General features: G+C 36.6%; 1 protein-coding gene across 3 annotated transcripts in view; it reads right to left on the reverse strand.

Moving 5' to 3' along the window:
* Positions 1 to 12,857, reverse strand: part of nsmfb (NMDA receptor synaptonuclear signaling and neuronal migration factor b) — a 60,771-nt gene that overhangs the window by 16,408 nt on the left and 31,506 nt on the right. For all 3 annotated transcript variants that reach the window (XM_083526979.1, XM_083526977.1, XM_083526978.1), the window contains 3 exons: positions 4,465 to 4,517; positions 3,272 to 3,361; positions 1,743 to 1,870 (listed from right to left, as the gene is read on the reverse strand). In XM_083526979.1, coding sequence (XP_083383105.1) covers positions 1,743 to 1,870; positions 3,272 to 3,361; positions 4,465 to 4,517 — 271 coding nt within the window. The remainder of the gene's footprint in view (positions 1 to 1,742; positions 1,871 to 3,271; positions 3,362 to 4,464; positions 4,518 to 12,857) is intronic.

The following is a 12,857-nucleotide window of genomic DNA, read 5'->3' on the forward strand; positions in this document are numbered from 1 at the left end:
AGTTTTTATATTTGTCTAATATATGATCACACAATATAATGCTTACAATTGTGCATGTACATCTACAGTGAGGAAAATAAGTATTTGAACACCCTACTATTTTGCAAGTTCTCCCACTTAGAAATCATGGAGGGGTCTGAAATTGTCATCGTAGGTGCATGTCCACTGTGAGAGACATAATCTAAAAAAAAAAATCCAGAAATCACAATATATGATTTTTAAACTATTTATTTGTATGACACAGTTGCAAATAAGTATTTAAACACCTGTCTGTCAGCTAGAATTTTGACCTTCAAAGACCTGTTAGTCTGTCTTTAAAATGTCCACCTCCACTACATTTATTATTCTAAATTTGATGCACCTGTTTGAGGTCGTTAGCTGCATAAAGACACCCGTCCACCCCATACAATCAGTAAGAATCCAACTACTAACATGGCCAAGACCAAAGAGCTGTCCAAAGACACTAGAGACAAAATTGTACACCTCCACAAGGCTGGAAAGGGCTACGGGGAAATTGCCAAGCAGCTTGGTTAAAAAAGGTCCATTGTTGGAGCAATTATTAGAAAATGGAAGAAGCTAAACATGACTGTCAATCTCCCTCGGACTGGGGCTCCATGCAAAATCTCACCTCGTTGGGTCTCAATGATCCTAAGGAAGGTGAGAAATCAGCCCAGAACTACACGGGAGGAGCTGGTCAATGACCTGAAAAGAGCTGGGACCACCGTTTCCAAGGTTACAGTTGGTAATACACTAAGACGTCATGGTTTGAAATCATGCATGGCACGGAAGGTTCCCCTGCTTAAACCAGCACATGTCCAGGCACGTCTTAAGTTTGCCAATGACCATTTAGATGATCCAGAGGAGTCATGGGAGAAAGTCATGTGGTCAGATGAGACCAAAATAGAACTTTTGGGTCATAATTCCACTAAACGTGTTTGGAGGAAGAAGAATGATGGGTACTATCTCAAGAACACCATCCTTACTGTGAAGCATGGGGGTGGTAGCATCATGCTTTGGGGGTGTTTTTCTGCACATGGGACAGGGCGACTGCACTGTATTAAGGAGAGGATGACCGGGGCCATGTATTGCGAGATTTTGGGGAACAACCTCCTTCCCTCAGTTAGAGCATTGAAGATGGGTCGAGGCTGGGTCTTCCAACATGACAATGACCCGAAGCACACAGCCAGGATAACCAAGGAGTGGCTCTGTAAGAAGCATATCTAAGTTCTGGCGTGGCCTAGCCAGTCTCCAGACCTAAACCCAATAGAGAATCTTTGGAGGGAGCTCAAACTCCGTGTTTCTCAGCGACAGGCCAGAAACCTGACTGATCTAAAGAAGATCTGTGTGGAGGAGTGGGCCAAAATCCCTCCTGCAGTGTGTGCAAACCTGGTGAAAAACTACAGGAAACGTTGTTTTAATTGCAAACAAAGGCTACTGTAACAAATATTAACATTGACTTCCTCAGGTGTTAAAATACTTATTTGCAGCTGTATCATACAAATAAATAGTTAAAAAATCATACATTGTGATTTCTGGATTTTTTTTTTTTAGATTATGTCTCTCACAGTGGACATGCACCTACGATGACAATTTCAGACCCCTCCATGATTTCTAAGTGGGAGAACTTGCAAAATAGCAGGGTGTTCAAATACTTATTTTCCTCACTGTATTTGGGGTGAGGGTGTGTCAATAAATATGTGTCTTTGTGACAGAAAATAAGTACGGTATAATTAGATACTCACCATGATTTTTGGAGGAATGAAGTCATCCCCTTCACAAGCAAGCCGCTCCAGCTCTTTCTCCTCTTCCCAGTCTACATCATCATACTCTCCCTCATCCAGAGGGCCTGAGGACACCTGAAGATCTCCACCTGAGACAGAGCACCAGAGAAAGCAAGACACAGACAAAGACAGACGAGGATAGAGACAGACAGAGAGAAGATAAATAAAAAAAACCCTGTAACCTGTGATTTTCCAGCCCAGTGTTACGGCATTTCGTGATATAGTCACAAAATGTAATCTATTAATTCATGTTCATAGACACAAATTTCCCTCTTCATGTCACTGAGGATGACTTTTTTGTGTAATGTATTTCAGTAGGATGTATTTTTGGTGCCTCTACCAAAGTTTTCTTTTTGCCACTGGATATCACAGACGCTGTATTGTTTTTTTTTCTCGTTTGTTATTGATTTTTCTTAATCTTCAAATATTTAAGCAGGAGATTTTATCCTTGATTTTATTGCTTTATATTCGGTAAGATACTCGCTATTATAAACCATCGTTAGTGGTTCCTTCTAGTCAAAATACAGAACATATATTTTCTGGGTAATTAAGGAGACTGCGTTTTTTTTATAGACACACACAGTATACAGTTATATAACTGTATATCCCTAACCCTATCTGTATATACTGTATGTTCTGCCTTATTCTCTGTTAAAAATGGGGAATAAACCTTTGGCATTACCTTTGGCATTTCTCTCAGCATTACCCATGGTCCTCTGCCTCCGTAGCTATGGAGACGGAGCCAGACGTAAAAATAGTGAAATTCGTGTCCATGAACCTAATAAAAGTTTGTGACTATGTCACAAAATGGCGTGAGATTTTCTGCAGGCTTTTTGCTCATTAAATCTCATCGTTTTTTTGGAGCCTTCTATGTCTGAAAAAATAAAAACAAATGCAAAAGAAGACAACTTACTCCAGAAAACTGGACCAGATACTATTCAGGATTGAAAATCAAACCCTGAAATAAGGATGCTAGCCAAGTTCATTACAAGGCAACACTGATTTTTAAAAAGAATCACAATGTATACATTTTCTATGTATAGTAAAAGTTACAACTGCACCTTGAAGCAAAAAATTATAATTAATTATAATAATTATTATTATTATTATAAAATCAGCAAAGCAAACACCAAAGTAATCACTCCTGTTCTTTATTTTATAAAACACACAGACAGATGGAGCATGTAGATGAGATATGAAATTACACGTAAATACACATACACATACATACATACACACAGGGTAGAAACAGACAGAAGCTGCCACACTGAGGTGTGACACACACACACACACACACACACACACACACACACACACACACACACACACACACACACACACACACACGACCTGCTACAAAAGCTTCAGCATGAAAGATGGACTATATGAAGTATGAAAAAGCTCCTGTTCATGCTTTTGTACACACGCTTCTGAACATTTTTTTTATTTTTTTCTGGTTGCTGTGTGTAGTTGAGTGTGTGCACACTCACTGTCTCTGGAGTCGTGAAGCGAGTCTGGCTTGATGGGGGTGGGGTCACTCCAGGAACGACTGAAGCTCTTCGTTTTGCGATCGGCGAATGCTAATAATGGAGCGGAGGAGGAGAGCATCACACACACTGCCTTTCACAGTGCGTCCGTACACACACACACCACTCATCTGGCAGGATCCCACTGTTGTCGGTACAACTGCGAGAGTGATGCACCCTGATAGGACTTCCTATCAAGCTGTCAGGCTTTTTAGATGGCTTCTTGGAATTTACATCCAAACTCTTAGGATTTGTTAAACAACATAAAAGCTCTATTTACGTACAGGTGCAAGTGTGGCTTAGTGAAATACTAACATGGCATAGTAGAGTTTTGACCTTACTCAGGGAAGTGGAAAACCCAATTTTAGATACCATACATCTATTTTCTCTATCACTTATACTACAAAGGATCTATTGAATTTGGACAGGATGGCAACCAATCAGAGGACAAGCACACCCACTTATCCAGGACAATCACACACTCAAGCTCAAGCTACAGAAGCTTGGGAAATGCCAGTCATAATCAGTCTATTTTTTATTTTTGGACTGCGGGGACCCTCCAGCATGTGGAGAACATGCAAAGTCCATGCACACAAGGACAACGCCCTCCAAAGCTTGAAAACTTCAAGCAACCGTTTTACTTCTGACTGTTACAAAGCATTAAACTGAATACTTCTTTTAAAAATGCTGAATAATATCAACAATAATATAAATCTGTGCATCTATGATTCAATAGTGCTTCTGCACATAAGAAAACGAATAAAACATCTGTTGCATCAGCCAATAAAGAATTATTAGGACACAAAGGGAAGCTAAAATGAAAGAAAATGAGCAGAGATGGCATAACTGGATTTCTCAGCACACCGAACCACTGCTTTTTACACAGCTTAAGGTCAAAGTACCAAATTGTTCTTAAAATACAAGGAATTTATCTGCCACACCCACCTATACTTATTTGCACCTTATTCTTTGGTCGCATTATGATTACAAAAAAATAGGCCCCTCAGTTTGGTGTAAGGAAGAAAAAAATAATGTTCATGACAGAAAATAAATGACTTGTATTTATTTTCAGAATTACATTTCCATTCAAGCAACATGTAATCCGAATGACAACAATCCACAGACATACACACACACCCCACAAACGCATTACTCACTCTGAGCCTTCATCCTCCTGCTGCCCACCATCCGCAGGTGCTTCCGGAAGTTTCTGAAGTGCAGAGGATTCGGTGAGGACGAGAAGGTTGAAGAAAAAGAGAGATGAGAGAACAGAAAGAACAGTAACACCAACATACATGGAGAGGAGACAGAAGCAGAGGAACATTTAAAGATGATTCATTCGAATGCGGTCCAGTCACTCATGATTAATGCAGGAGAACGAGTGTTTGAAGTTACGGAACAGCATCAAATCTGAGTTGCATTTATAGCATTCAGTAATCAGCTCAAATTCTGATTACAGCCATATTAATAGCAACAATTTCAGTGACTTTAGTCGGTAAATTATTCGCATGGGAAATTAACGGATTTAAGATACCTGGTTTAGAGCGCACTCAGTTCAATTCAAATTTATCGGCATAGCATATTTAATGTATTGTCACACATCAGTACAAAGCAGAAATACAGAATTAGGTTTAGAGCCTAAATGGGAGCCTAAAAAGGGAAATAAGTGAAATGGAAAAGTTTGTAAGAGGAAGAAACCAGACTCAAAATGAAACCCATTCACTTTTTAACCTTTAATAAGCACATCCTGGTGTAGAAAGAAACAGTTTGTGGTTCTGACTTCAATGCAAAAGTGATCTTACCTTTACAGACATCACAGACTATTCTGACTGACATTTCAACAACAGAAGCACTTTGGCAATGTTTGGCAAAAGTGGTGAGATTTACAAAACTGTTTCTTCATAGCTGAAAGTAAATAAATAGATTTTGGGGGTTGGAGCGATCTTTTTGTTCATGCTGTGTGGTAGCTAACAATATCGCTTTCAAAAATATGACAAGACCCATGGTGCATTCAATCACAAAAGTAGATGAAAGGTTCTTAACAATAATCTATAAAATACCCAGCATTTTTTGTTTCGAAGGAAATCTCAGAACGCCAAATCCTTCAGTTTTACAAAGCAATTTACTTATACAGTACAAATCACAGGATTTCCATGAGATTAGGCAGTGTTCTTTTACACACGAATCTTCTTGAAAGGATTTTTTTTTTTTTTAGTATTTTGAATAAAATAATAATTTTTTATTATAATATGATACATAATAATCTTTTGGCACAGTAATAAGTATGCATTGTCCAGATCCATTCTGTTCACCATGTCTTGGTTTTATAAGTGCTTTCTTTCAACATTGCCTGGCAGGTGTAAATAAATAATGCACACATACAGAAGCACACTTTTCCCTAGTGAGTCCTGATCTTCATCAAAACAAGCCTGTTTTCTCTATTTTTCTCATATCTTTTGTACCATTCTCTGGTATTTTTGCCTTTTTTTAATACAGCTTCTGTAAGTGTGTTCTGCAACATGAACAATGTACAACACATCATTATACACAGAGAGAGACAAGTCTGCATCCTACATACATACAAAAAGGTAGATATACCCAGAGCGGTGACCAATTAACTACAATAATTCCCTGTTCTGACATTGTTCCCAGAAATGTAATGTTTATGTATTTCTATTAGAATTTTTTTATTTAGGTAAATCTTCTGTAGGTTGGGGAGGTGGATATGTAAGATGAAGTTTTTACAGGTAAATGATCATTGGTGTGCTGTGGTCCAGCATAAAGTTTAGTTAGTGTTACTAACGTTATATTTTGATAAAAATTCTTTATTCCTATCTTTTATTTATTTAGTCTTTTGTTACATGTTGTGGAATAACATGACATGGTCCTGATGATCCTGATATTGTTAATGTTAAAAGCTATTCTTTTCTTCTAGGGAAAACTTACACTGACTGTAACTGAAGACTCCTAAAATGTTACATACATTTCTATTGACAGAAAAAGTCAACATATTAAAATCATACATTTTCTTTGCAAAATAACATCTGATTTTTAATCGCTTGTATACTATGTAGGTCATGTCCGATCTAAGTTCCTTGGATATAGTTACAATTGTTACTAGAGAAACAATAGCATTAATATAAGCTACAGTTGGAATTACGGTCAGACCTACCATTAAATTCATTTGATAATTAACCTTACTTATTATTTTCTGATTATTATAAGAGTATTAACATAATTTCTAGACCTAATTCTAAAAATTTCTAGAACTAATTTCTAAATAGGTTGCTATATGATGTAAGCAAACTGCTCGGCCAGGAGACGGAAATGAAATAGTAATCACGACACTGCAGCTCTGCACAGCAGTCGAGTATGAGTATGAGTAGCTCATTACTTCTTCCAGCATGAATGCTCTTAACTATAGTGGTGCTGACATCCTCGTGTCCTAATGCATTTCCCTTTATTGTTGATGGATATATACGCAGGACAGGTTCCGATAGCGTAGCACTGCTCTTCCTCCAACTCAGCCAGGGTTATTAATTCTTCCTTTCTTTACCACTGTTAGAAATCATGATAGGTGATGAGTAGCACGGATCTTGAACACATTTCAAAAATAGAATGTTCCTCAAAAAAGGAAGGTATTTTAAGAAAGAGATTTTAATTATACGCTCTAATGATCTGTCTGTGGCTGTGAAACAAAGTGTGAGTGTTTAAAAAAGAGAGATGACTCAGTCTCTCTGCGTGAGCGTGTCTGACGTTCATTGTTTGCTACTGTAAAGTCGAAATAAAGACAGCTTTACTTACACACACATATTCAGATGACATGGATTTTAGTTGGATAGTTCAGTGTGTGTCTGTATGCATGTTGAAATTGTGTATTGCGCTACGATGAATGTTCTAGCGTCTACCCAGAAAAGAAAAAAAAAACAACACGAAAAACAAATCTTGAATTATAGTATCTACATTGTCTTATGTCATGGATAGTTTTTAACATTTCTAGAAGCAAGAACAACAGTACCAACGACGGTTATATATAAAAATTCACAGAATTGTATGAAGAAGAGGCTAGGGCTGATTTCTTCCTAATCCAGACTGTGATTGCACACAGTAAACCACTCCCTAGAATGGACCTATTATTTATTCTATTAATAAGGCCTTGGAGGAGAAAATGAACTGAGTGCTAAAATCTTAGATATTCTTTTTAATAGTAAAGTTACACAGTTGAGTGCATAGATAGCTCTATGCATAATCTAAGTGTAAATTCTCTCTGTCAAACAGAGGTTACCTAACCAGCCCAGGTACAAAAGCAGGCCAACTCTTTTGTGAATAAAAAGACCTCAAAGACAAACCGGAGAAATTTACCCCCTCTGCCTGGAATTTTAACAAAATACACCTTTTCCTATACTGGACAGTTGAAGGTGTTGAGCCCTGTAAAAAAGCACCAGCACTCTCTCGTCACCTTTAGACACATTGTTAGCACTCTGTCACTTCACTCTTCACTCAGATCATCCTTCATACTCCATACTATATTCCATACAATTTGTAGTTCCCTTTTGCACATTTAAATACATTTGTACTGTTTTGAAATAACACCTTATCTTTATACAATCTATTTTTATCTTATTTTAAATGTATAGTTCCTCTTATTTAATGTACAATATTCTGAGAAACCGACCAGGTTTACATTACACTGCAAGTTGTATTCTCTATAAAACTATGTTTGTGTTCTGAAAATCTTTAATCTTGAATCATCCAAAGAGCAGGTTGGGCAGAGGCCCATAATATACAGTACCCTTACTACAAATGTTAATCTTTATCAAATACACCTCAATATATTTTACATACACTGGAGACACCAACTTTTGAGTGACCAAAAAAAGTATTTAATTTAGTTTATTTGTATAACACTTGTAAACAATAGACATTGTCACAAAGCAGCTCTACACTAATTAATTAGGAAAACACATTTTAAATGTATACAGTTTGTCCCATAACTATATCCACATACACTTTAACTGATATTAGCTAATTATTTATTTATTTGCTTATTTGTCTTGATGTTGGAGTAGTATGTATAGCACCCTAGAGGAACTACAGTTAACAGAGGCTCATGCTCATTCTCTATTAACCTCATTAGTGGAAAAGGAGCAGCAAACATGACAGTTAATGTTAATTTAAGTAACATTACACACATTTCAAATCTAAGAACAAAGTACAGAATATTAAATCTTAATGGTCTTCACAACAAATATTTAGAAAATGATCAGGAATTAAACAAAGGCACTCCTGAGACCTCTTGTGCCATTATTGGCTCATTTATTTTTGCTGCATTGAATAATATACACTGTGAATGTGAAAGTGTATACAGTGGCAAGAAAAAGTATGTAAACCTTTTTGGATTTTTCAAGGTTTTCTGCATAAACTTGCCAGAAAATGTAAAAATTCTTCTTGAGACTGTATATATATAAAATTCAATTAAATTTAATAAATGTTTATTTGTATTGCACTTTTAACAATAAACATTGTCTCAAAGCAGTTTTACACAGATATAAATAGTCTTCTGATACAATTCATTCAAATTTACAATCATAATGATTGTATAATAATATTAAATGTTTAATGCAATTCAACATGTCTGTGTTCATGGAAGCTGTCTACCAATCTTTAATATTTAAAGATATCATACAGAAATGCCATTCTATGCATAATATAATATACCCAATTGTTAAATTCTTGGTCATTTCCTCACCAGTGACTTTTTAAGATCTTAAAAGATGTTTAAAGCTTAATATTTTGACGTTTTTGGCTTTGGCTCCCATTGTTTCTTTACCTAGGAGTGTACAAGTAAATTGAAGTTGGCTTAAACAAAAAAGAATCTATAAGCGGGCAGATAAACTGTCCAGAATGAACTTCTGATAAACATATACTGTACATATGTATTTATAGGTCCTTGTTTAATGTTTTTCCTGGAATATACATAAGGTATTTAGTGGAGTAAAAAATCTTAAGGCATTAAGTTTGAATATATATACAGTGAGGAAAATAAGTATTTGAACACCCTGCTATTTTGCAAGTTCTCCCACTTAGAAATCATGGAGGGGTCTGAAATTGTCATCGTAGGTGCATGTCCACTGTGAGAGACATAATCTAAAAAAAAAAATCCAGAAATCACAATGTATGATTTTTTAACTATTTATTTGTATAATACAGCTGCAAATAAGTATTTGAACACCTGAGAAAGTCAATTTTAATATTTGGTACAGTAGCCTTTGTTTGCAATTACAGAGGTCAAACGTTTCCTGTAGTTTTTCACCAGGTTTGCACACACTGCAGGAGGGATTTTGGCCCACTCCTCCACACAGATCTTCTCTAGATCAGTCAGGTTTCTGGCCTGTCGCTGAGAAACACGGAGTTTGAGCTCCCTCCAAAGATTCTCTATTGGGTTTAGGTCTGGAGACTGGCTCGGCCACGCCAGAACCTTGATATGCTTCTTACAGAGCCACTCCTTGGTTATCCTGGCTGTGTGCTTCGGGTCATTGTCATGTTGGAAGACCCAGCCTCGACCCATCTTCAATGCTCTAACTGAGGAAAGGAGGTTGTTCCCCAAAATCTCGCAATACATGGCCCCGGTCATCCTCTCCTTAATACAGTGCAGTCGCCCTGTCCCATGTGCAGAAAAACACCCCCAAAGCATGATGCTACCACCCCCATGCTTCACACTAGGGATGGTGTTCTTGGGATGGTACTCATCATTCTTCTTCCTCCAAACACGTTTAGTGGAATTATGACCCAAAAGTTCTATTTTGGTCTCATCTGACCACATGACTTTCTCCCATGACTCCTCTGGATCATCCAAATGGTCATTGGCAAACTTTAGACGTGCCTGGACATGTGCTGGTTTAAGCAGGGGAACCTTCCTTGCCATGCATGATTTCAAACCATGACGTCTTAGTGTATTGCCAACAGTAACCTTGGAAACGGTGGTCCCAGCTCTTTTCAGGTCACTGACCAGCTCCTCCTGTGTAGTTCTGGGCTGATTTCTCACCTTCCTTAGGACCCCACGAGGTGAGATCTTGCATGGAGCCCCAGTCCGAGGGAGATTGACAGTCATGTTTAGCTTCTTCCATTTTCTAATGATTGCTCCAACAGTGGACCTTTTTTCACCAAGCTGCTTGGCAATTACCCTGTAGCCCTTTCCAGCCTTGTGGAGGTGTACAATTTTGTCTCTAGTGTCTTTGGACAGCTCTTTGGTCTTCGCCATGTTAGTAGTTGGATTCTAACTGATTGTATGGGGTGGACAGTTGTCTTTATGCAGCTAACGACCTCAAACAGGTGCATCTAATTTAGGATAATAAATGAAGTGGAGGTGGACATTTTAAAGGCAGACTAACAGGTCTTTGAGGGTCAGAATTCTAGCTGATAGACAGGAATCTATGATTCCTAAGTGGGAGAACTTGCAAAATAGCAGGGTGTTCAAATACTTATTTTCCTCACTGTATGTATATATATATATATATATATATATATATATATATATATATATATATATATATATATATATATGGAGCTTTATTATGGAGTGTGTTTTATGGCCAATGTGCACCAGGATCTAAATGTATAGTTTGTGTGTGGATGTGTACAAGGCTCTACAAAACTCAAAGCTAGTTTTATCACTCAGATCTCAGAACGTCTGAAGACATTGCACTTCTAGAAAGCTACCAAATCAAGCTCACATAAAAAAGCATGTACAATGTTCAATAAAACATACAACTACTTATAGGCACACTTCAACAAGTCACAACACACACACACACACACACACACAAACAAGTGCCAGCCAATAATAGTGTCTGATAAAGCATTCAGCAGTTCAGTGACCAATTACCAAAAAAAAAGGTGTTTTATTCCTCCAGAGTACACAATCATTCCCTTATTCTGTTTTTTGAGTGACTCAGCAAATAACACTTATCTTATAGATCAGCACATCACCTGCATGAACAAATTTTACTGTCAGACATTAACATTAGCTCTTTTTTTCCATTACTGTCTTGTGGCAAGAAACAAAGAGGCACTTTGTGGAAGTGGAGTGGCACTAATCACTTGCCAGAGGGAATTCATTTACAATCGCAGAGCTCGACTTATGAGGCATTGTGGCACAAATGTTCTGGTTAAAAGAAATCAACAGACATTTCCTTGTTTCTGTATTGTTATGAATTAACTTTTTTTTTAATTATTAGTTAGAAAATACACCTTGGTGTACAGTATTGTTGATGGAACAAAAGCTAGAAACCATTAAAACATTAAACCATTAAAAAGCAACAATTCTAACACTATGAGACAACCAAGTACACCAAATCTTTACCCTGCAACATTTCATTATTTTGCATAAACACAAAAAAAAAAGAAAAATGTTAATGTAAATATTCCTGATATTGTGTTATCTTGTGTTATTTTTTTGCATTTAGTTTTTTTATACATTAAAAATATTTTGTTAAACAATAAATGCATTAGATATAATAGGACTTTTTTATTATTACCAATTACAAGCATCTCAGCATATCCAATTTATAAATTATTCATCATTCTTGACAAAATTTGCTAAAAAGTGAAATCAAACTTATGTGAAATTAAAATTACATATAGAATTCCGGGACTTGTTATTTTGCACAATATTCTGTCCAAATCCTTTGGTTACTGTTAAATCTATTTTTGATTGCTGCTACTGCTGAATTGCACAAATTCTGTTTACATTTTTCTGTTTACACTGCACCTTATTCTGTTACGACAGGTTTTACTGGCGGAGCTATTTCTATTTTTTTAATTTTATATTTTGTGTATTGTGTATTGTCCTGCACTGTCCTGTGTTGTCTTGCACAGTCTTGTGTTGTCTTTTGCACTGTTTGCACCAGCTGCACACATGCACTTTATGTGGCGAGGATCTTAGTTCTCGGCCCTGTGTTCTTCTGTTCTGTACTGTTTGTTTTATGTTGTTCTATGTAGCACCTGGGTTCAGGAGGAACGTTGTTTCATTTCACTGTGTACTGCATCAGCTATATATGGTTGAAATGACAATAAAAGCTTCTTGACTTGACTTGACTTGAAACTACAAATTAGACCTAATACAGATTAAAGCACAATATTGTCCTTTTACAGTTTTTCTCAGTTGCTTTGGAGCTTTTCTTGAGATTCTTAAGATTTGCAAACCAGTAAGTGCATTCTCAAAACAATTTTTGCAAACAGCACAAAACATAGGATTTCTTGCAAAAGTAAGTATTTGTGTCAATGAACATGTCATTCCAATTAAAATGAAAATTCCTTTGTCATTGTTTACAAACAAAATCATAAAAATGTTTAGTTATGTTGTCAGTATGATGCTGCACAGTTTCAGGATTTCTTGATATAAACTATGGCTTTGATTACAGTGACAAAATGCACAAAAAAATCACTTCCTTCTGTATGGCATCTATGAATTTCAGCAGCACAAATTCATTTATTTGATTGCATATTTTATTTATATTGATTCACACTTTTACTCTACTATACAGGAGTT

The sequence above is a fragment of the Silurus aristotelis genome (assembly GCF_946808225.1).
Source record: "Silurus aristotelis genome assembly, chromosome: 23".
Lineage (NCBI taxonomy): Eukaryota > Metazoa > Chordata > Actinopteri > Siluriformes > Siluridae > Silurus > Silurus aristotelis.